This window comes from Aphelocoma coerulescens, chromosome 6, assembly GCF_041296385.1.
Source record: "Aphelocoma coerulescens isolate FSJ_1873_10779 chromosome 6, UR_Acoe_1.0, whole genome shotgun sequence".
Taxonomy (NCBI): domain Eukaryota; kingdom Metazoa; phylum Chordata; class Aves; order Passeriformes; family Corvidae; genus Aphelocoma; species Aphelocoma coerulescens.
In genome coordinates this window covers 22,084,411-22,110,751 of record NC_091020.1, presented here as the reverse complement: position 1 = coordinate 22,110,751, position 26,341 = coordinate 22,084,411, and the positions used below count along the sequence as shown (strand labels likewise).

The 26,341-nt window shown below is 35.7% G+C and overlaps 1 protein-coding gene across 3 annotated transcripts in view; it reads left to right on the top strand.

Moving 5' to 3' along the window:
* ADGRA1 (adhesion G protein-coupled receptor A1) overlaps positions 1 to 25,639 on the top strand; it is a 263,226-nt gene extending 237,587 nt beyond the window's left edge. For all 3 annotated transcript variants that reach the window (XM_069019776.1, XM_069019777.1, XM_069019779.1), the window contains 2 exons: positions 17,805 to 17,900; positions 21,105 to 25,639. In XM_069019776.1, the coding sequence (XP_068875877.1) occupies positions 17,805 to 17,900; positions 21,105 to 22,326 (1,318 nt within the window). In that variant the 3' untranslated portion in view covers positions 22,327 to 25,639. The remainder of the gene's footprint in view (positions 1 to 17,804; positions 17,901 to 21,104) is intronic.
* Positions 25,640 to 26,341: the final 702 nt, after the last annotated feature.

The window sequence follows — 26,341 nt, the reverse complement described above, 5'->3', positions numbered from 1 at the left end:
GTTCTTCCCCTTGAGGTATAAAAGCTAGAGATAATGAAAAAAGAGAAGCTTAAAAACAAAACAGGAAGTCTGTATATCACGAGTTAAAGGGAGAGACAGGGTTGCAGAACCTAAAGGTACTTGGCACTTGGTTTGATACTTCAAGGACATATTGATATTATGTCCTATTTAACATGATCACTCTTAAATGCTGATATATATTCAGATGGAGGCAAGGATGTAACTGAAAGGTCTGCAGTGGAAAAGGGTACCAAATGGTGATAAGGGAAACTTTTTCATTAATTCTTTTTACTGAATTTCAGCCTGAAGCTAATTGTATTTCCATCAGATGGGGATAAAATTATCTTAAGTCAAAGAAAATGTTTACTTCAGGTTTGGATTACTTGTCCCACACAAGAAAATTTCCAGTAAAATGAAAATATTGGAATATTACAGCAATCCAGAGTAGCAATATACTGTCAGTGGTATCCCGAGAAAGTTGTTGCACTTTGCATAGGCCATGTAAATATTCATTGCTGACAGCGTTGGATTGCCAGGGTATGATGTCATAGCATGGAAGTATTTTCCTGCCAACCCTTAATCAAACAAGAGAAGTGATTAGAACTTTGCTTCTCCACCTTCAAGGTGAGTGGTTGAATTGTTGAGTCACTACGAGCAAGATGATAACAGAGCCATCTGCTTTGCTTGTAGTTCCACTTCATCTGGCTTATGGATCAGAATTCCAACTGAAACTACCTCAAAAGTTTGTTCTCATGGCATAGTTGGCAATACTATTCTTCAAAACTGTCCTGAATGCAGTACCAAATACTTTACGTGAATGATCCCTGGAGCACAGGCTCCTCCTTGATGTGAACTTATTTCAAGCACATGTCAAAATCAAAGTAGAAAAAGGATTTTGTTACTGTCATAACTTCATTAGCTAAGTTATAGGAGAGATACACACGATGTTGACACTTTTCAGGGTAGAAATACAATAGTACCAAATCTTGAAGAGATGTTGAAGTAGAAGGTGAATTTTTTTCCTCTTTGTTTAAAGAATGGTGTCTGAGCTACTTAGTATAGATGGAAAGAAATGGGTTACAATTATTGCAAAAGCAACATATGACAACTTACTATTTGTAAACAAGTAGTTTAAACAGCACAAGCAAGTCACTTAGACAGGTCTGTTCAACTGAAACTCTCTCCAGTGCTACAGTTATTGACAAACATAGCCAAAAAAAGAAAATGACCATACCTGAGTGATACTTGGTCATTTAATGAGGAAATTATGGGCTTGGGGCTTAGAAATTTTTACTAAGTTACAGTATTTGCAGGCTTTCAAAGTTGTGAGCTTCATGAAGACTTATAATGAATTCTGTGATATTTTCAGCTTTGAAAGGCTGGAACTGCTACATGCTGATCTGCAGAACTTTTTATTAGATTGAATTTTCAGCTGCTTTTATCCTGAGTTCACATCTAGGTATTTCCTAGAAATTCAGAATTCTTGTCACACTATCCCTTTGAGCTAGTCATACACATAATTGTAGAGGGTAAGTTAGAGGGTGGGTAAGCTTGATAAAATGCTCCATGCTCTGATATGCTGCTCCAGGCAAAATGTAAAATGCTGATTGGAAATTTTACAAGTTCAAGGATTTTTAGAAGATGATATATTCAGACTCCAATGGGGGCTTTGTAGAAAACTTTATCAGATTTGAAAGAACTAAATATTTTCTCATATGACTCTCTGGTGTCACATAGATTAAACTTGATTATGCAAAAATGCTGTAAAGATAAACGCATAAGATATTTTCAAGTGTGCTTATTGTAATTGTTTGGACAAAGAACTAAGCATTCCCATCTGCATGAAATTATATTCACCACAATTACAGAAAAAACTATCTGACTTTTAATGGTAGATGATTGTACTCATTAACTAGTGAGAAAAATTAGTCACATTAGATACAAATTCTTCCTTACAAAAATTATTCTGTGAGAAAGACAGAACTTAGTTTGTTACTGTCTTAAACAGGCATCTGTACACATCCAGCTGAACTGTAATGAAAACCATGATGTTGCAAGAAAATGTAAGTCATGAAGATTTATGAAGTATGTGGTGCAGACTGATAAACTGCAATGTCACAGAAACTAGAATGCTGCAGGCAGCCAACTAGTGTAATACAGGATTGTGCAATAGTCTGATAATAACTGCAGTACAGTACAATCATTAAATTATAGCGTGGCATAGGACATAGGAGGTATTGCATTTACCAATACATTGCCACTATTCCACGAAGTAATTTTGACTAGAAGATATTACTAGATTCTAAGAGCCAATGCTAAACAAAAAAAAGCATATGGCTTATCTTGAAATAAACTAGCGAAACCCAAATATATATTTTATGTACATGTGTATATATATTATCAGTGATAGTTATAAATACATTATTTTCATGGTTCCGAATATTTTTCTTTATTAATATTAATATTTATCTTTATTTTTCTTTATTAATATAATGAATAGCAAAATTAAAGGAAATTAAAACATATTGCTTGGACAAACAAAACTGGTGAAATCCACAGATATGCATATTACATTAAATATGTCGGAGCATATTTAGTATAACTGTTGCAAATTCAATTTCAGGCCTGGCTTATTCTATGCATTACTTCCTGTCAAATAAGTGTGATAATCTCTGGTTCATGCCTTTTTGGAAGGATGGCTTAAAAGTCTTGGGAGGAAAAGCTGCATTAGTTTAATTCACTTGGCTTTGAGTTGAGACACCATGGAAAATTATACATAAACTTCCACTGATCTCCCTGACATTGTACATCGTAAGTAGTTGAAACCCATCACTGAAAATGTAGATGATTCTTTTCAAGTTAGTGTTCATTAAAAATTCCAAATGAGAAGTCATTAAAGAGAAAATCATGCAATGAATAACAATCTTAAATTGTAGCAAGGGGTAAATAGGTTAATAATAGGAAAATATTTCAAACTATGAGTATAGCTGGCAATTAAAATAGGTTACCTGAGAGGCTGTGGGATCTCTGTCCCAAGCAATTTGTTAACATAGATTAGATAAGGCCAGACCAGTCATGGCAGGTGTTTAATGTGACCCTGACTCAGAGCTTTTGAGTGGACTAGATGATCTCCTGATGTTCAATTCTGTTACTAGTAAACCAAGGACTTTTCCTAACAGTATTTTCATTTTTCAACCCTTACTTGCTGCTGAATTCCTACAGCCTCAATGGTCTCATAAGAAACTCTTGTGTTTCATTATGCAAGCAAATTCTGACAGAAGAGACTTTGAAACTAATGTGTTCCAAATATGCCTTCAGTGTTTGGAAATGTTATGAGTCTTGTAGAAACTGGCTGCTGATCCTGCAGGTATTTTTATTCAGGTACCACCTTACTGTATAAAACATAACAAAAAATTAGGCCACCTTCTGCTCTGAAACACATGCACTCACATGGTTTTCAGTGGGAGTTACACATATTTAGTCACAAGAAGATTTTTGTTTCACAGATTGAAAATACTGCTTATCTTCTGTAATTTTAATGATACAGATTAAAAGAATTTCGATATATAACATCTAATATACCTTAGTAAAACAGAATGTCCAGATTAAACTTTGTGCCTGTATTGATTGAGTACTCATTCAGACAAAGGGGTAATGCCATTATTATTGGATTACACTTAGTTCTCAGAGAATCCCTCACAATTTTATCGGAAAGTGAACATTTGTGAGGTTTTTGGTGAAAAAAACGAGCACACAAGATACCTGATTTATTTATCTATTGATAATAAGAGATACCTAGTATTGTTTTATCTATTGTTTATGAGGTAAGAGAACTATGATTACTGGAGACCATTTGCATCTACTTTTGAATATTTATGAGCAATGTCAAGAAAAAGTCATGAGTGGTCAGTCACATGATCTTGCTGCTTCTTCATATTGGATGAACTTCTAGACATCTCCAGAAAAAAAAAGTACCTCTACAGGCAGAGTTCATTTCCAAGAAAAATATATGCATACCCCATTGGAATTTGATTTCTGGAATTGCTGATGTTTCTAAAACTCTTTCTCATTACTCAAAGCTAGAGGCAAATCATGACCTCTGTTATTTGCAGAATAGTTACCCCATGCTGGCTGTCATTTGTAGGTAAGGCATTTTGGACTGTTTAGTGTGGATTATCGTGCTTGTGTTATTGTCTTATATAAGAATGACATTAGACTTATCTGCTCATGTATCTCCTAGACTTCTGTTAGAAGTATTGAAGAAGCAACCTGTTTCCCATACTCCCTCTTCATGTTTCTAAGAGAGTGTTTCCCAACTAGAGAGAACATTTCCTTCTGAGGTTCTGGCATTGCTAAATCAAATAACAAGTACTGTAGCTAGCAAAGCTAGGCAGCCTTTTGACCTGGAAAGCTGAGCAATGAGATGCTCTTACAGTTTTGTGAAGATGGCTGTTTTTTCCTTTTCAAATCTCTTTTTTTCCATGTTAGTAACATTCTGTAAATGACATACCATTTCTAGATTTTAATTAATATTTTTCAATTCATGTTTATAAAAGTAACTCTATCTCTGCTTTTCCTTTTTTTTCCCAAAGTTTCATGATCACTTCTGGTTGAGTGCTCAAAAATCCCTATGATTTTTTAAAAACTTACCTTTTGACCTTTTTATATATGATGGAAAAACCTTTCCTTTTGCTTCTGGTTTAAATCTGGGATAGGGATCACCAGAAATAGATTTCTGTGTATGTCAGCTTTTAAACAATAGGAAAAAGCAAATGTTCATGCCATCATCATACATAAAAGATTTTCCATAGCTCACCTTAGTAAGACTAAGACCGACAACAGCAAAAACCCTCAACATTAAAGTTAAAAATCAGGGTTGACATTCATGAACTCATGCAATTCTACCTTTGTTTCTTACTTTTGAATAGGGTGAATTAAGGACAAAATGTCAACCTGAATTTTTGTCAATAAATCTAAATCTCCATGGTTTTGTGGAATCAATTCATTAATTGAATAGTTCTTTCTATGGGTTACTAGAAGGCTAATCCATAGTATTTTTCCTAATATAACATTAAAAAAGAATGCTCTTTGCTGCTTCTAGATTAGTAGATTGGATTACATCCTGTGGACTGTAAAAGAGAAGGTGTTCCAGAAAGAAACCAAGTGTCTTAAAACCATCTAAAAAATAATTTATCTTCAGCATATTTTAATGCTTCCCTGCTGCTTGTAACATTTAATAAAACCCTCTTGCTAAGTTTTAACTTCTTGGCTACCTGCATATCTGTCAAGATGAAAAATTTGAAGTTGTAGAAGTGGATAACATTGCATAAATCCTAATATAATATTTTCTCCACAAAAGCAAAACAAAACAAAGGTAGGCTTTCTCCTTTTGGCAAACTAAGAATGAAACTTCACTAAGGTTCTTTACAGGGTAGATTAGTTTCTGAAAAAGAGTAATGCAGTTGTGTAGTACAAAATCAAGCAAGTCTGCATCTCATGGAGTTTGATAGAAGCAAGTGGGGATAAGACACATATAAGTAATGGGTGCACAACCTATCAAACATAATAATGGGATTTGTACATATCATAAATTTCTCCTTGGTTTCAACTATTCTTGGCTGGCTACAGCCACAGGTGTAGGTATTGGTGATGGGATATAAAGTAGGGTCTCTTTCTGAGTTTGATTTTGTCCTATCTTGATTCAGAATTCAGACTTCAGAGACATTTATTTGAAAATTTATATTGGAAGTATATTTGAAATTAGAAAATATTTGAAATACGTTTATATTGAAAAATATTCAGAATATATTTGAAAATTTAGGAATTTTCAAGCTGTGCTCACTCAACTGTGAATTAGTCTACTCTGAGGAGTGCATATATTTCAGCTTACATACTGATATATATTAGAAGAGCAGTGGTTTAAAGAAGCTTTCTCTCAGCATTGACAGCTGGTGTGGATGGACCCTCATGAGATTGAAAAGATAACAATGAATAGTAAGTAAATCGTAGTGTCATAAAAATAGATTGGCAGAAACATCTGTAAATCATCTAGTTTAAGTCTCCATTCAAAGCAGATGCAACTTAAAAGTTAGCTCAGGTTCTCACCTACTCGAGTTTTGAAAATCTGTGTGGGCTTCTTCCTTTCATCCTGGTTCTGTGTCCTTTTAGCTTTCATCTTGAATGGACCACAAACATGAAATGTAAGGGCTCTAACCTGGTCTGAAATAAATCACAAAAAATCACCCAATTCCAGCAAAATGGAGGAATTTGTTACAAGTTGAAATGCATGAAAACAAAGCTAAGTTATTGCTAAGGATTCCTGAGGGAAAAAAGAAAGGAGGTAATAAAATGTGCTCAAAAATGTTGTAATACCACCAGAAAAATTCAAGGAGAGAAGTTATTCACAATCAATCAAATTAATAGATTTTGGATTTCTGCTGTTTTCTTTTTGTATTAGTTCATTAAGGTGTAAGTAGTGGTTGTGGACAGTGTAGTTGCATGTTCCAAATGTTGCCAGCTGTAAAACTGGATTGTCATTCATGGAAGATGACAACTGTTTTGCTATTTCTTCTTATTCTGAGAAGGAAAATAAACTTAAGATTTAGAAGTGATTATGTAAGAGAGATGTAGAAAAAAAATGAAATGTTTTATCTTGATATTTTAAATTTTTTACCTGACCCATATTTTGCAGCTTCACATTTTAGATATCTGGTGCATGAATTTTCAATAACTCTAGTCTTTGTGGTCTGCAATTTAATTGTTGAGGGAAGCATTCTGCTGTCCTGCTGCTCTATATAAGGACTGAGATTTTTTTTTTCTCAGCAAGTATTTGTGAACAAAGACAATATGAGGGTAGAAATTAAAAATAAAACCAACAAAAAAACAAACAAAAAAAAAAACCAAAAAGGCACATATTTAACTTATACAGGCACCTTATACATAATACTTTATTTTCAATTTTTCATTGTGCAGTCTTGGTAAATAAAGAAAAAAATGCAGTGCCTTCAGGATCTATATGTCAAAGCACTGAGGTTGTATTTTAGGATTTTTAACATCTGTGCCTTGTCTTGGCTTTACCTGACTGTTTCCAGATGGTTTTCTGTATGATTGAAAGCAGCATGAACGTCGTGCCTGACATCTAAGGGTACTTACTACTTTTTCTTAACTTTAAGAAATGCTCCCTCCTCAGCTCATGACCTGTGGCAAAGCCTAAAACTACTAGAACTATTAAAAAAAAAATCAAAATATTTTAACATGGGTACCAAATTAAAAGACAGAGTCCCTTCCTTTACCACAGAGGCCTTTAGAGGAATTCAAAACCTGTGTGTATGCTTTTCATGTCAGAAAAAATTCCTTTTGGGAAACTGTTTGATCTCTTCTCTAAAAATGTGGGTTTGAGAGCTGAAAGCTTGGTAGCTGAAAAGATTCAACTGAAAGGGTGTTGTGGTTTCCATGGATCTCCTGCGTAAATGCTTTTCAATTTTAAATGGCCCTCTGGGTTTGTGACTGAACACTTCTCGTAGACCAGGAAGATTTAATAATCAAAATGATACTATTTTTATTTAGTATGTGGTTTCTTCATGTCTTCAACAAGACTGTTTGTCCTTTTAGTTTGCCTGAGGATACATCTTGCTATAGCTGTGTGATTAGATTTTAGATACATGCAGTTGAAAATAAACCCAATTACCTAAATAAATGGAAGGTAGCAGTAAATTGTGATTAGCACATAATTGTAAACCCAGAGATACAGAAGCTTGAAACACTGAATGTTTAAATTTGGGGATGTAGCACCTAATCATTAACAATACTTTGAAGATGAGGCATTTATTTATTACCTTATTATTAAAATTCTCACAAATGGTAAAATGCTTTAATACTTTGAAGTATTAATATTTAAAAGCCAATAGAGATACCTTCATGTATTTTCTATACACAGATAGTCTAAATATGTCTTGAGTATGGTGTATGGGTGTAATTTAAGTATATGCATAGGACATGCTGAACAAATCTAGAGAGATGAAATTTACCACTGTTTTGTAAACTTAATAAGAAAACACTTTATGAGGACATACATATCATCAGATAGCAACATATCAAATATTAAAAATATGTATATTGCATGGTGGCCATAACATGTATCATTTTAAAGTCTGTCTGAGAGGACTCAAACAGTAAAAATGCAGTCAGTGCTATGTGAGAGAAAGCAGCTGATGCATTCAGTTGTTTTACATACAATTATGTCTGAAGCTGTAACTTTCATTTTCCTTGAAGAAAGACAGTTTGGGGTTTTTTTGCAGAAATGGCAGATTTCATGGGCAACATTAAATTTCCTAAACTGATTACTTTAATGTCCTGTATCAATCAAACAGGCTGTAAAAATGCTTGAAACATTTCAGAGCCAGCTGAAGAGATAAATATGCTTTTTAGCTTTCTCACTACTATATTCTCTCTGTAAGTAGTAACACTAACATTCATCATTCAGGAATCAATAAACTAAAGGAAAAATTGTGGTATTAATGCAGAAAAGCAGGATATTTGTGAAAACACTGAATTTAAGATTCCTATTTGCTGAGCTTTGAACCATTAAAGTTCAAATTTTCACATTTTGCCGATAATTATCTGTAATGGAAAAATGGAAATTCATTCTTATTTATATTTTGATCTCCTTAAAGAAACAGTTTGTTTAGGGGTGTCTGTCATTGAGACTTTTCATGTCTAATAACTTGGCTATAGCTGGTCTGAGATCGATAGAGATCATTAAACTTCTCTGGGTTCCACATGACTGGCTGGGCAGGTGAATAACAAAGATAAATACCTCGACATAAGGGAAGGCTGAAGTTACAGAGAGGGCATAACTATGGGAAAGATCTCAAAGGGGCCTTGTAACTTTTTAGACACCAAAGACAATTGTAAAATTTGTAGGAAATCAGATTCCAGTTTTTCCCGTGCCCACACAAAAGTTCAGTATAGAAAGCTAAGATTCTTTCTCACCTGCCCTCTGGAACTGGAAGGGGCTTAATTTTGCATCAAAAGATACAAGGCTTGCCAAAAATGTGGAAATTAACAATGTAGTTTCTTTGGAAATGCACATCCTTGAAGTGTTTCTTGTATTTTTCACGTTCTTCTAAACAATTTTAGCTCCCTCTGGGACTGTGGGCAAAGATCTTGCCCTTCATATAAGATCATTGACTTATATAAGAGAAAAAGAATACATGAATTTAAAAGAATAGAATTAATCTCTCTAGAGCTATTTCCCAGGAGTTCCTGTATTCTCTTTTCATTGTCTGTTTGCACACATCTGTCTTAAATGCTTAGCTGAGAAAATCTAAGAACAAGGCACCTGGATCTACCAGTAAAGTCCCCAACTTCATGACATTGATGGCTTGGTCATTAATATTTTCTGACTCATTTTCTGCGTGTACAGTGAAAGAGCTTAACAGAAAACAAAACTAAGAGTATTACTCCTATGTTACCTGGGAATCTTATGCAGTTGAAATTATTTAGCTCTAATTTGTCAGTATAGCTCATAATAAAAATTAATGCTTTTGAATATCTTTTTTTTAATACAACAATTATACTTCATACCGAAATCCAAAAATACATCAAGTAGCGAATAAGTAACCTCTGAATCAACTCTCAAAGGTTCTCGTTCTGTGAAAGTTAAAAATAGTGTATTTTCAGGTGATTTAAAAATTACAGAACTACAAAACAAGGACTTGAAGGGTCTGCTTAATTTTTTTAAAATTACTGTGGAAGAAATAACATTCTTCTTGAGAAAAAAACGTTGCCTAAAAAGCGAGTGTCAAAAACTCAACAATGCATGAAACACAGGGATATTCAGGAAGTTATGTCAGTGACTGCCATAATGAAATATGGGCTTAACATAAATTCCTTTTTAAAAATATGATTTAAAAATTTAGCCATAGGAGAACATAGACCAGAACCCCCTGTCAGTGACTTTCACAGTCAAACCAAATTAAAATATATGTCCTCCTGTTAGTCATTTCATTTGGTTCCTTTGGCAGCCTTAATGAATATCACCTCAAGTAAAACCAAAGAAATCCATATTTTCTGTTTAAAATGCAAGGTGGTTCTACTGACAGTCACAGGACATTGATACTAATAGAAAGTGAACTGAGTATTAAATACGTGACAATATAGGAGTACAGCAATTATTATCTTTACATGCTTTACTTTTCATTTTCATATTATATAAAATGCCACTGTCACATATAGGCTGCTATCAAAATTCCTTGTCTTGATGAGGGTTGATAGTTAATGGTTCTTTTCTCCCCTTTGAAAGGCAGAAGGACATCCTGATGGTAATTGACTTTCTAGAGGTGTACTGCAATGCTCGGTGAAGCAGTTGTGTTTGATTCAGTAGACTGGAACTGCAAAATGATTTCAGCTAACAGCTCTACGCCAGAGTAGTCAAATGGCTGGAAAAATGAGGTAGCAATGAATACCTCCAAACAAGAGTATCAGCCATTTTACTGCTAGAAATTAACTGTGGAAACAAAATTGAAAGGGCTGTTGTGTTTTCTAGGGACAGAATGATGGTGCAAATAAAGAATATTCAAAGCATGAGTATTATTTCTCCTCCCATGACTTCTCTCCAAGCATTACCATAAACAATTTTCTCTGTATAAGCATCATGTTTTTGAACTTTTTCAAATATCGAATCTGTAAGAAATACTAATAAATATATTTTCTTTCTCATCAACATGATTCTTAATATTTTACTTGCTTCTTTCCTTCAGAAGTGCATTCAGCATGGATTCCTACTTACCCTGACTTAAGTTATTTATTCATTAAATTAAGTAGGAATAGAAGTCAGCAGAGCTAAACTGCAGCATGGAATACAGTGTAAGAATCATCTCTGTCTTTGATTTCCAGCAGCCCCCAAGGCATTCTCCAATAGAGTACAGAAAAAAAGGTGTCTCTTGCTTCTTAAATACAATAGCTCTTCAATTAGTCTAGCTCATCAAGAGACAATACACTTATCTCTATGTAAATGAATCTCCTTCCTCTTTCTTCTAAATTTTCTCTGAACATTTTTTGTGAGCTCCTGAATTCATTTTTTATCTTTTTGTTACATGCATTTTTATTTTTCTGTCCTCTCTGCTGGCTTAGACTGTCTCACTGGTCCTTGTAAAGCAAACTGCAGCTGTACTATCAACCTGTAAATTCCTTTTCATCTGCAAAATTCCAGTTAAGACCTAATGGCTACATGCACCATGAAGGGTGTTAACCAAGGAAGGTGAATATAAATCACTTCAGTGCAGCCTCTTGGCTGCCTCCACCAGCAGGGCCTCTCACCCTGCCTGGCAGTGCTTGAGACATCATCTGCCGTGGGTGGAAAGGCAGAGACACAGAGTGAAAATCCAGTGCAGTGGGCTCGCAGGAGAGAAGCAAATGGGTTTGCAGCCATTTGATAGGTGAGGTTTCAGATCTTCTGGCACTGACTAACATTGTCTCACTTTGTTGCCCAGGTTCCCATGACTCTTTAAGGACAGATGAAGAAGAGTATTTAAAATCCTTTCGCATGGCCAGTTTTAATAAAAAACCAGAGACTAGTTTTGTCACATAGAGGCCTGGACATCTTAAGCTGAGCAAACAAATTTGCAGAGACTTTTCTTAATCAATTTTTTTAATTCATCTTTCTGCAATTTAGTGTCTGGCTCTAAATGGAAAAGATTATACATATTCTCACAAGGACATTATGACAATTAATTAATTAATGTTTGCAAAGCTCTTAAGTTGCATTAAGATCTAGAAAGAAGGGGTATATATAAATTAAATTAATAACTACCTGTACAGTGACCTTTGTTTCTTCTGTGCTGAATGAGTGAAAGGTCTTCTGGAAAAAATAACAGTGGACTGTGAATAGGCAGTTAAAGAGAATAACAATATTGGCACATAAAAGGTGATAAATAGGGTTTTCACACAACCCTTACTTCTGCTATTATGTACCATTTAAAGCCTGACTCACAAAATTGAAGCTTATTTTAGCATTTTTAGTTGATTCTTTTTCTTTTTTTTATCTGTATTCTCCATATTTAGATCTCCTTTGCAGACAGGAGAAAAGTTCTGAAGGAAATACAGGTTATTTCTCTTCAAAAAGATCATTAAGAGAAACAAGCATGGTATTTGTTAATATGTTTGTAAGTCAAGACTATCTGGGACTAGGATTTAAAATTGTTGGGGTTTTTTCTTAAAGGAAAAGTATATTCTCAAAATCCCATAATTTCTACAAAGCCTTATTTTTATTTAATTTATCAAAATTCCCAGGAAAAAGGATCACAAAATGATGTGATGCATGAAAAATTCAGGAAGAATAATTTGAAAATCAGGCTCATAAATTCAGCTTTCTACAGAGCAGCTACTTCTCTGCCTGCCTCCTGGGTACTTGAACTGTGGCATCTGGTTAGCTCAGAACTTAATGACCATTTTCTATATGGATTACATTTTACAAAGATGTTAAAATCAAATCCCAGCTCAAGGAAAAAGAAAAGGGAAAGTCATCTTGCTGTGACCCTTCTTTTATCTTGATGTTTATTTTGCAGGTGGCTAGTAGATTGATGTCTCTTCCTATATGAACTGTGCCCTAAACATAAGTAAAGCTAAACTGATTTTTTTTTTTTTTTTTTTTTTTTTTTTTTTTTTTTTTTTTTGGTACTGGGGGCAGAGAAGAAATTAATGCTTCGGTGGTACCTTCATATATATTTAACATGTACCTTTCTAGATTTGTGCATGCAGAGAGGAATAAAGTTAAATATATGTACATTTTAATCAAGTAATAAAGACTATTTGAAGCTTTAAAATCACTTCCTGATACATTGCCATTTTGCCAACCTCTGCAGAAAAAAGCCTTATAGTCAGTCTTGCATTACACCTCTAAAGCCAAGATCTGGTCCTTTTTTGGAAAAATTCAGAGTCAAGGTTCTTAATCCGGAAAAAATTGGGCTAGAGAATAGCCAGACACTCAAGCAAGAAATTCATCACTGGGTAGAACTCTCTTACTTGCTGACTTACTGAGTAACATTTATGGAAATAAACTTAGCAGAATATACTGTATGTTATCAGTATGGATGCTGCCTGCAGGCTATTGCAGTCATTCTTGCTGACATTATCCTGTTTCTATCAGATTGGCTGTGTAGCTCCCAGTATTTTGTGGTAGAGTTCCCCTTACAAGAGGAGTTCTTGCCGAAAGGAAGCTGAAAAACAGTCAGGCAGGATGTCAACAGAGGGGCATCACCCCAGGCAGTGTCTGCTGCTCTGTTGGGGGGATGTGTTTGTGTCAGTGCATCCAATAAAAAATATTGTACTTGCTGGTCTCAGGCAGTTTCTGCAGTGGAAACTTAGGGGTTCCCTGGAATGTTCAAGGAATGTGATTCCTCCCTTTCAGATTACTGCCCATCATTTGCTCATGTCTGCACAGCCTGGTTTTCAGGCCGAAGGTGTTGCTGCACTGCAGCAAGAGGTCCAAGTGCACCCTGCTGAGGCCTACCAGGCTAGTTTTAATCTAATTATCTTGGATAACAATGTTAGTGAAGATGTGATAGAATGAGCTTCAGTAAAGAAATGTATGTGATGTAAAAGCCTGCTAGGAATCATCAGGACGTCCCTGGGTGGCCACCAACAACAATGTACAAATTTGAAAACCTCTTCCAAAGGGCTGTTGAAGCAATGGCTTGGCAGTTGCTTCAAAGCCCCAAATCATCCCACAGATATAGTTTTCCCTGTAAAACAGTTTGAAAATATTATGTAAGTTAACTGCTTGTCAAGATAAAATTTTAGCTGGAAAATAATTTTTTGTTTTCTCCCTGGGGTTTCCTAGTCTTTAAGGATTTGTATGCATGGCTATCACGACTACAGCCATGACTACAGAGAGAGATCTCTGTGTTGTCTGCCTTCATCTTAACAGTCACATCACTCTTCCTACTGCTGTATTTGGGGTTCCATTACTGGTAGCCTGAGTATCACTGTCTGTGTTCTTGAATGGTAGAAGAGTAACACAAGCAGATGAAATTGGCTCTGGGTACTGTGTGTTCTTTTTTGAAGAGGAGACAGTCCACTGGTAATGAGAAAAATTAGAAAATTAACTCAGAAGTAGAAAAGGTAATTGGAAGACAAAAGCTGGTTACTGAACTAAAGGATATAGACCTTTAAAGTGTTAAAACTGTAAGATAGTCATAAGAGGAAATAGTAAAAGAAAGGTAGGCAAACATTATAGGAAAAAGATGGATTTTTTTTTTTTTAAATAAGAAAATATTCTTGGGGTGAGGGACAAAGATGGTTGAAAAGCGTGTATTTTCTTAGTCTACAAGTTAGTTCACACTTCTGGTACAGCTTTGTTACTGCTTTATACTGTGAACGAGCTTACTGGACAGGAGCATCACCCCTTACTTTTTTTCCTTTTGTATGGCTGAAAGAGACCAAAAGTTGGGTGCAGCAGCATAAGAAGCAGAACCCAGCATCTCTCCAGTTAAAACCCTTACACTTAGACCACTTTAACTGGGCTGGAAAACCTGTTCTGTGAACAAGCTCAGGTGGGGCTATACCAAATACCAGTGAATGGTGGTATTAGGGCTGCACGGGGAATAGCACACACAGGCTTCTCCAAAAGTCAGGCATTGGCAAGGCTTAGTGAATACTTGGAAGGCATCACCCTAATCAGAGGTTCATTCAGATAACACTGTGTTCTTCTTGCCGCTGCTTGAACTGAGAGAGGGGTAATTGGGTTTCTTGGGCTTGGAGACAAAATCCTAGATGCCATGATTTGCCCAGTCCCTTCATGTACGGTAACAGATGGGTGCCTTGTGTGTAAACATAGGATGGGAGTTAAGGAATTTCATTTTCTGCATGGCCTTGAACACCTAATCTCTCCTTGTTTTCTCATCTGTACAACAGGGACACCATTGTTTATTGACCACACAGGGGGCTGTAGGGCTAAATTAATTAATGTTAACAACCCTTTGATTCTCTTAGATAAAGGTTTTCTAGAAGTATGAAGAATAGCTATTTTTTGTCTACGTTTTGTCACTTTTTATTTATGCCCTATTCTACTGCAGCTTTTTCTTCAGAATTATTTGCCCTATTATCTGATCTGCATGAAAAGAAGAAATTGATAACAACTAATGATTGCATTAAAAGTAATGTTTGAAAAGACTGGTCTAAATGTATTCATTTCAAGTGTACTTCCTTACAACTAACATGTATATGAAACTTTTTGATCAATGTGTCTTTTCTTTGGTGACTTTGCAATATGGTCTTTTCTTGTTTATATACTGTTTAAGGTATCCATGAGCTCACAAAAATGGACAAGAGCATGCACTTCTGCTCTTACAATTAATTTAACTTCTTTATCTTTGATTGTGTTTTCTGTTTGGTCTATTTTAATCCTATTCCTCTCTTGCTGACTTTTTCTTCCATTCAACAGCTTCAAGAATCCTGAACCCACCACTGCAGAATCATTTGTATACACCACCATTTCTATTTTCTGTTTTCTTTTTTTTTTTCCCCCCCAGTGAGGCAGTGTGATGTGCTGGATATCAGTACAGTACACCTCAGGTACACTGAAACATTTGACTTCACCTTGTGTCATTTCTAGAAATGTATTTTCTTGCCCTTAGCCCTGAGCCACAACAGGAATTTGGCCAGATTGTGCCACATTTCTGCAGCACTGTGTAGCTAAGTGCTTCCAGAACATCTGTTGCTCCTGTTGTGTTCAGCAGCCTGCTTAAAGTGTGAGCTGTGAAGTAGATTATCTAATGCACAAATACTGGTTTGTCTGAAACTTTAGATAAGAATTGATTTATATGTATGTATCCAATCTGTAAAAAGTGGTGGCACTGCAAAAAAGGAAATTATAGATTGCATTTTAGGTAAATTCTATGGTGTAATCACTTCAGATGAGTTAGAAGTGCAGTTTCCTGTACTTGCTTCTGTATTCCTATTTTTTCTGTTCCTTACTATTCCTTACATAATTTGAGATTCACTTTTCTGTGCCTCATTGCTGTACCCTAGTAATTTCCTGAATTTCAAAAATGCCATTGAAAATGTCTTTTTTAAAAATAATAATAAGCTATTAAAGTAGCTCATTCAACATGCTCATGTCAAAAGATATTTGCAATCATTAAACTGCAGTGAATGAATGGATTTTGTAGGCAGGCAGCTTGTTCATTGGAGTTTGTTGAGGTCTTCAGAATAAGCCAAGATGAAGAAAAAATATATACTCAGTGACTTTGAATTTATAAAATCTGAAGGGCTTCCTGATGAATGCAAAATATGATTTTCTCTGATCTGTTTACAGTTTAGACCATTAGGACAAAGACTGACTGTAAATACTAACATAAAATTTATGTTATGACCCATAATTCTGCTTTGGAAGGAGGTGGGAAAAGAGGTTAAGAAATTCTAACCCTAATTCTGGGCTTGAATTAAGTGCTGATTTATTTAATCTCACTTACTATTACTCTGTGTAAAAAATCCTACCTTGCAATGACTGTGAAATTTCCTAATATTTATAATACATTATAGAAAACAAGTGGCTAGATTGTGAGTGTGTCCCACACATTACCAGGTTCCTCTTAGACCTGAGGGACAACATAGCAGCAGTGACTCGGAAGTGTCTGTATCCCTGCATACTGTATCCACACCAAAGAAGAGGCTTGAAAAGAAATTAATTTTGTCTGCCAACAGAGGAGCATTGGTTAAGCCAGGAAATGAGTCAGGATTTCAGAGAACCATCTCAGCTCCTAGGTGCAGTGGAACATTTTCCCTTTTGCCACTGAGCAGCTTCCAGCTGCAGGAATGGGGGCTGATGCTCTCCACCTCAGAGACCACAGTGGTAGCAGTGCTGTGCTCCAGGCATAATTTTGTGTTTTGCTTATATAAATGGAAAATGTGATGGTGGTTCATTTTGCTGAATTTGGACACAGGCATGAAGGATGCCAAATTCTGTGAGATCCCCTGGGACTTTAAGGTAGCCTAATGATCCCACATTGTAATGACTGCTGCCTCCAAGTAGTTCAGTGGCATTTAACCTGTTAAAGGGGTGTGAAGCTCTGTGCTTTCTGTCTTACAAGTCTTTACAGAAAGATTAACAGTTTTCAGATCTTGCCTTAGAAGCACTCACATTTTAATGCATTTGCAAGGCTGGGTATTGAAAGAGTGAAGAAAAGTGAGGTATATGCAAAGTCCTCCCAATTTCTTCAGATTTTTCCCTGTGCAGAAATAAATCTAAACGTTTTACCAAGTGGACTGCCCCTTTTCTCTTTGGCTAACTGAACTTCCTTTCTTTTATCATGTGGGAGATAGGAAAATGCTTCTGTGATTTCACTGAATTTCCCTGGGAACATTTTTATGTTAAAGTGAATAAAGCTGCTTTGCCTGTTTTTTTTTAATTTATAATGCTTACATATTTAATTAACTCTTAAATATAAGTATCTAGGTGAGGGGAATAACTTTATTTAGGATTTAGGTTCTGTCATTAGACAACGTTTTGTTTTTCATATTACTTCAATAGTAGCTACATTTACTAAAACTGTAAATCAAGAGTTTGTTAAAAGTGGGTCCATATAAATATTAAATATCAAATATTAGGCTTTCTGCTCTTTGCTTCATAGAGCACAGTGCTTGTTGTGACAATACTTCATTCTTTGCTTTTCTGGTTTTAGAGACATGTTTAATGTTTCAGCACTATTTTATTCCCAAAATACTTCAAGAAGGTACAATTATTTTTAAAGTATTTTCAACTACAAGTCAGGCAAATTAAAATATCAGTTATTATTTCTCAACAGATTTTACCTGATTAGTGGTGGAGTTCCGTTCATTATCTGTGGGATTACAGCAGCAACCAATATCAATAATTATGGGATTGAAGGCAATGCACCATAGTAAGTATGAACTATTATCATGTAACTTTTAAGGAAAACATATTCATTTTTTTATCCCAGTAAATATAGCTGACTTCATAAAGGGTACAGGCATGCAATTTGGGATGATACTTGTTATGAAATTTTATTCAATATTGGCTGTGAAAGAGCAATGTCTTAATCTGGAACTTGCTGCTTCACCTCCACCAATTTGACTCCATTACTGTCAATACAATCACCTTTCATTTACAGAATTACTCTTCATTTACATCTGAATAAGTGAAAGATATTAAAAATGCCTAATGAGTAGCATATCTAATACAACTATTAATTAATTATTTTCATTTTATTATCTACCTTGATTTAATATCCTTTGGGTGACTTAGAGCAATTTACAAATAATGATGTAAGAAAAGGACAGGCAAAAATCCCTTCCCCACCTCCTCCACTCCTGCCCCTTCATTAAAACCCAAATATTTTGGATTTTCACCACCTGGAAATGTTCCAGTCACAATATCTGGCAATCCTGACATAATCCTCTTGTGTCCTTGTGTGTAGGTGGGTGTTCAGTAGAACTGCACAAGCTCTCCAGGCATCACATTATTATTAGTTCTTGGCATGAAGCATGAGGTGTCCATAAGTACAATAAGTCTTTCCATAAAAGCATAGCAGAAAGTGAATTAGACTGCAAAGTTAAATACAGTGTGTGTAACAGATCAGCATGGCAGTGACTGGCACACTAATGGATATTTTAGTACTCTGGCAGCACTAATACTCTAGAGGACATCACAGTTAGATGCTTTGAGCATCTATTGTAACACATTTGAAACTGGTTATGTTCTGGGCATGAAAAGTGGCAACCAAGGAGAATGGTTCATGAGTGAGCATCTGGCTCCTTAAAGACATTTTTGTAGGTAATTGAAATTTAAATTCCAGTAAGAAATCAGTGCATACCATGGCTAACTGTTTGCTCTGCCTAGGGCCCAACTCATATTTATCTACTTATTCAAAGTTATCCAATTAATCAGCCAGTTTATAATCAACAGTGTCTTATAAAACTCTGTTATTTATGTTCATAAATATGAGACATTTTTCATTTTGGTGCAGTTACTGATATTATACTTCTTTTATCATGTTAATGTAGCAAATCAATACCTGGTGCCACAGTGTGCACAGAAAACAAGGGACAGATGAGGAATGGTTATAAGACTGAGTAAAAAGACAGCTTCTAATTCAATGGCAACATAGTGAATTATGTGCCTTATTCATTTTTTATGGTATTAGTAAGGTAAATGTAGATGCACAAACTTGAACTTTTTTTACAGAATAGATTTTGTAAGTGATCCACGTTGAGATTCTACTTGAAATAAGAGCATCCCATGAGACTGCTCCACTCAGGAGCATTCCACTCTCTACTTTGCATCAAATACACAGCATTCAAATGTATTTCAAGTACCCATATAGCTTTGTGTTCTCTGCTTATCCAATTAACTATAGGTGGGAATTTACCTATGTTTTCACAAATATCTTTCAGAGAATCTTTTCTCGTGCCTGTCTAACAGCAAATTATACTCATATAAAAATATATCTATAAGTATTTTATATATACTTATATAGTGTATATGAAAAATACTCTTGGGAGTCTTTTTGAGTTCATCAGTACATGTGTGTATGTTTTTGTTTAAGGTTCAGATTTCAAAAATTCAAAGTCATTATTCTGCAGTTTCTTGTTGAAACAGCCAGTGGGACTGTTTTTATTTAGCTGAGAGGTTCTCAGCCTGGCAGAAAAAGTCATTCTGCCCTTTTTATAGTAACTTGTAGGTAATTTCTGGATCGACAAGAATCTGATATCAGAAGTTTTCTCACTGGAACTGGAGAAACTGCAACTAATCACACACGCCTAAATGAATGTGAAGTGTCACACCGTGTCACTTTTAGAGCTGGAATCATAATGACAGATCACCTGGTCTGTCTTTCTGACCCAGTGGGAAATTAGCTATATCCAAACCATTCCTGACAGTTACTTATCTGAGGTACTTTAAATGCTCCCGTAATGGATAGACCACATTTCATTCCAACAGCTTACTATCCTAATTGTCCTAACAGCTAAGAAACTTCTTTAAAAATCTAATTTAGATCTTTCTTACTGCAGTTTAAGCCCATTACTTCTTGTCCAAGTCCAAGAGATAAAGTAACTTATTCGTCTTTCCAGAAATCCATGCAATATTTAGGATATAAGAACATAATAGCAGCTGTACTAGGCTATACTGCCAGCTCAGTTCCCTGTCCACATTATGGCTAAAAGCAGATCATAGAGAAGAGTCAAAACTAGGTAAATATTCCTTCTCCCTCTAACCCATATTCTGCCAGTTTCCATCTAGGATTTCATTAGTGGTTTTTTCCCCCATGCTTGTTTGATCAGATCATTTGTCCTTAAGACAGTCCTCTTAGACTCATACTGGCCTGTGAGCTAATTTAAGCTGCTCTAAAACAGTTATGGTTATATTATTTAAAGCCTAGCAAACCATGATCATGCTACAATGATATTATGCTACCAAGGTAGCATAATCACAAAGAGACCATCACTTTCCTTAATTTTTCTGAGGACATTCAAACTGACATGGATGAACTCCCAGCAACTCTAGAAACTGCAGAATTCAGAAATGGCATATATATTTCAGGTCTGTTCACTGCAGAAAGTGGTGACAGTTCAACTGGAAGTCTTTTTTCAGGCTCTCTTGGTACTCAGGCTGTTCTCTGGCAAGAAGAAAATTCTCTAAGAACAATCTTCACCCTTAAGAATTTGTTGCAGTGTTCATTGATACAAACATCTGAAATCCGTACATTTCTATTGCTCACATACAGTGTATAAAATATGCCTCATTTGCTTTTTAATCAAAATATTAGTGCTGACATTTTTAATAGTAGAAAAAAGGGTTGACATAAATGGTCTTTTACTTCACTGCAATTCCAGAGTCTAAGCTGACCTACATTCCTTGGAAATTTTCAGTTTTAATATTCTCTAAATTATCCCATATATTCTATTCTATTAAAAATTAGAAATTGATGCCTCAGTTTAATTAATATTAAAGACACACGTCCTGTCTCCACAGTTTGAACTTCTGAGATACTGTTGTGTCATATCAGTCAGAGATCAGTCAATTGTCCGTCACATCTAATGTGGTCTCTGAAATGTTCTTGACTCTGTCTTTTTGTTGTTTTCAGTTGCTGGATGGCCTGGGAGCCCAGTCTCGGTGCTTTCTATGGGCCAGTGGCATTCATTGTGCTGGTGACCTGTGTTTACTTTCTCTGCACGTACGTGCAACTGAAGCGCCATCCTGAACGCAAGTACGAGCTAAAGGAAAAGACAGAAGATCCACAGAGAATGCCAAGTACTGATGTGAGCCATGGTCATATTACAGACCCTGTGTCCGTTCCCCAGGCAACCTGCCCCATGATTTCTTCTTCCTTATTGGAAAATGAGCATTCATTTAAGGCTCAGCTTCGAGCCGCAGCATTCACTTTGTTCCTGTTTACTGCCACTTGGACCTTTGGAGCACTTGCAGTATCTCAAGGTCATTTCTTGGATATGATATTTAGCTGTCTTTATGGAGCCTTCTGTGTGACCTTGGGGCTTTTCATCCTGATCCATCACTGTGCTAAGCGAGATGATGTGTGGCATTGCTGGTGGTCCTGTTGCCCATCCAAAAGGAACACCTATTCTGTGCAAGTTAACGTGCGCCCAAAGGTTAACGTCAATGGCGACACTCAAGTTCATGCACCTTGTCTTCAGGAATCACCATGTCCCAACAAGTCAGCTGTGTTTAATCACCCAGCAGCGAGCCACTGCAAACTCACTAACCTGCAAGCAGTTCAGAACCATGTTAACTGCCTGTCACCTGTGACACCATGCTGTGCAAAAATGCACTGTGATCAGCTGCTTGATGATGAGGCTCATATTCATGTCCACAACGAGGGAACCTTCAGACCCAATATGCACATTCATAGATGTCTGAAAAGCAGAACTAAGCCACGTTACTTCAGTCGGCACAGGTCTGCAGGGGAAAGAGAGTACGCCTATCACATCCCCTCAAGCATTGATGGCAGCATCCACAGCTCCCACACAGACAGTCCCCACAGCACACATGAGAGCCAGTCAGGTCACAGGAGGGCCTGCTGCTCAAAAAGTGATCCATACCCTACCGTCAACCAGCCCGAAAGTAGCGACGCAAGTACTGTAATATATAGTTGTGGTAAAATGCCAGAAAGTGACACTGTGCACCATCCAGCTCACTTTGAAATGCACCCACGGACACAGTCATTGCCATTTAATACAACAAATCACAACGGAATTCTCAAGGGAAACATGCATGAAGCCATGATATACAGCTCAGATAGTACAGGAAATATCAAAACTGGCCCTTGGAAAAATGAAACTACTGTGTAGTTTGTGGGCCATCATAACGTGTTTTTTGCCCTAAACCATCATTATCTTTGTTTTTATTCTGAGATAAATATGATGATATATTTGTGTAGCTCATCAGTAAATTGTACGGCTTTTCATCTTCTTAATAAGTGTCAAAAAAGAGGGATAGTGACAGTTTTAAAGTGAAGTTATTTTTAAAAGAAAGTTATAAAATTATTCTGAAAGATAATGAGAAAATGAAGTCTAGACAATTGAATAAGAGAGGCAATATCCTTTTGTTATACAGAATGATATTTCTTTAGAAACATAATTTTCATTCATTGTTTTCACTTTTTTTCTGTCGTAACTTCAGACACTTTTTATAAACATATCAGCATCTTAAACTTTTACTTATTTATTTTTGTAGAAAAATATTATTACTGTGCCATGGATTTTAATCAGAAGTGACTATGGTAGAAATGATAAACAGGATTTTATAAAATTGCAGCTTTTTAGATATACAAAAGTGATACTGCCTCTAAAAATCTTCTGTAGCATATGGCCTGTAAAGTCATGTAATGTACAGTCCCTGTTCTGTCCTTTTTCTTGTTGGAGAGAAGTGCTAGGTAATGTCTCTGTTACATCTTTGGTGCTGTATTGGTTGTATTTTGCATGACATATGTCAGGATATACCATTTGCTGTTTTCTAGTGTTACATGTGTTAAAAAAAGAACAAAAAAAAAGTGTTGTACAAGGCTGTGAAAAACCCTATTGATATTAATCTAGAGCATTATAAATCTACAGGAAAAGAAATCACTCTGCACTAGTTTAAGTGGCACAATCCTTTGTATAAGGTTATATGATAGCTTTGATAAGGGTCCACTCTAATGTCTTTACGGAGCATGCACTACTCATTGTACGTGGCACTGTGCAGTGTAATAGCAATTGTCTCAACAAGTTTTACACTTCTTTGTAAAGTATGCCTTTTAAACAAATCTGTAAGCTGTTCCACAGTAACCTGTCCACATCTGTTAAGGTAGAGCAGTTTTACCATTAACTCTTTGAGGACTACAGTTATTTTCTTAAAGTAGCTTATTCTAGTTCAGAGATACTGTATATATGATATTGTCTATTTAGTTACATGATCAATGTAGTCCAGAGTTGTCAGGAAAGAGGAAGTTCAGTAATTTTGTGAAAACACACCTTCTTAGAATCCATCTGTTAATTTCACCACTTGCTTTCTGAAAACCCATTTTCTCCCCTAGCAAATTTCAGATTGTCTTAATCCTTTAATGCAAATTTGACCATCAGAGAAGTTCTTTATGTTCATGATTTCTGTTGAATTGTAGGGCATTCCAGGGTCAGTAGCATTCTCTATTAACAAGGCTCTTGGCAAGATTTTTTCATGTTTCCATGAACATCTGGACACAAAGCATCAGTTCACAGTATAGAACTGCATCAGAATTATCCCTACATGAAATAAAACCGCTTTTTACAAATAGGAAGGGTGCAGAATAATAATAGATTTCAGAAAGTGAATGGGAGTATAGAGCTGTGAGAAAAATGTCTACAGTGGAAAGTGAACAGTGCATCCAGAAATGAGAGAAAAAGCACAGTTCTGTAGGGCCACACAAGAAAGTTTGCTGTGATGTCTTCACACAGACTTATGTAATTGCTGCAGAGAGGAAATAGAAGATTCTATTGAGAGATCATCAGTCTGTGATTCTCTGTGTATAAGTGGCAGAAGTCTTCACATACTTCAGCCCGATATTTTTCTGTTATTAGCAGTTTATTAGACTCTACCTTTTTTTTTTTTTTAATATGTAGGAATAAATTTCCTAATAGTGTACATAAAGATGACAATTATAATTGTTAGAATGTTATAAAAACATGTAAGTCAGATGAATGTGTTCTGCAGTGTTGCAGGTGGGAATTAGTACTCAAAGGGTTAATGCTCAGTATCTGAGTGCAAGAAATCTTGTTTTTCTGTATTTTTGTAAATTTGAAATATATATTGTAAAGTCCAGCAGTGCAATGTATCCATCTCAGATTGTGTATTTTTAAAAGGTGAGCAAGAAGAATGCACTAGGTGGTTGTCAAGTTTTAAGCCAATATTCAACAGTTTCATGACTGCTTCTTTAGCTAATACAAAAAAAAAGACAAAACACTGAGCTTTATTATGTATATGCTGTATATGCTTGAACTGTCTCTAAACTAAAATACAGTATTTTTCTTTGTTTGCATATTGAAATATTTTCTGTTTCATAATTGTTTTCTTTTAATAATACTTTTACTCATTCCACATAGACAGTGAGCCCTAGATAAACATAGACCTAATGTGAAATCCACTTCTCTGTCTCAGCACTGTGTATATGTGTATTCTGTAACAGTAAAATTGTAGGAGGTCTGTAGACCATTATGCAAAATATCACACACACACACACACAGAGCCAAGATGAAATACTCACTCTGCAAGAATCCACTCAGTAAGCTCCTTTATTCAGCTTGTGTTTTAATCACCTCTGTTATTTTGTCTGAGAGGCCAATTCCATCTTCATAATGGCTTACAAAAAAGTAAATAGGTGCTGCTTTCCACAGAATATCTTACATGATAAAACTCTCTGGAATTCAAACGTAAAATATTAAAACACTTTTCTTATTGTGTTAAAAATTAATTTAGTGGATATTTCTGGGCTAATTTGGAAGAGATGTGTTATGCAATAATCTGTTTGCATATTATTTTTTCAGAAAATATACAGTATATCTACAGAGGAGGAGACATGATATTAAATAAATATAAAAATGTTTTGTAACATCAAATTTGACCAAAATACTTTTTATGCTATTGACATTTTTTTTCCTTAAGATAAATGAGATAATTTCAATGCTTTGGAAGTCTGGTTTTGATTTATTGTGGGGTTTTGGTCAATTATAGTCAGTGAACCATTACTACTTTACCTGACTTTCTTCCCTATAAAAATAAAGTCAATGAAATAACCAGAGTGTAAGAGATGTATTGTCCTAGTAAATTCCTTACAGACACATGTAACATACTTTAAAATCAGTTTTAGTTTTGGTGATTAATTGATGACAAAAAAGTGATTGAACAGATTTTACTGTTCACTTTCTGTCCAAGATTAAGCAAGAGGAATTTCATCCAAAAAAAGATAATTTTCAGAGAATGATGCAATCAACAGAAATCTGAATAGCTGCTACCAGGATAAAAATATGCTCTTGCTGTAGTGTTGCTCTCTGCATATAGAAATTCCAGCTTTCATGACTGAATTTGAAGTCACATAGGCTGTTTACAGGAAGAATTCCTACCCGGCCTCATATAATGAATTCGGGTGTAAAAATAAAGCATACATTTTTGCACATTATGTCTGGTCATATGTGTTGTTCTCAAGAAGTCTGTTGACTGTGTCTGCACTAATGTGACTGAGCAGTCGCTGTCAGTGGCCATAAACAGCTGTTTTCCTTCACCACACAGCTGCCTGCCAGCTACCCCGTGAGCACTGTATCCAGATGTTAACCCACCACGGGAGCTTCACTGGGGCTATAAAGCATTCGTGTCTGAACCAAAGCAAAGTCTGTGCTTAAAGCAAAGTCAAGGCCACCTTTGATGGACAACATAGGCAATTGGGCAGCCTCCTCTTAAACAATAAGGGTTGAAGACAGATAAATTTAATGGCAGTGGATTTAAGCAGTTTTAAGTCCTCCTCCCTCCATTTCTCAAAAGTACCTGCCTAGTAAGTCTACTGCCTACAGATATTTAACAAATCCAAACAAATCCAGGCAAAATTAGACAGTTGACCTAAAATTCCTGGTTAGTTGAAATGAGTGAAACAGCATGACCTAGTTAACAATCAGAGAAGCCCAAGCAGGAGAAAACCTCTTTGGATGCTCTGTCACAAAGCTGCTTCAGGTTGGTTATGTGTGGGTCTAACTGTCCTGGGTGCCTGAAGATCTGAAATTGCTCTTGTGCACACACTGTTAAGGTTTACAAAGCTAATTTCAACTCCACAAATTTGTAAGTAGCTTCCACTGTAAATTATAA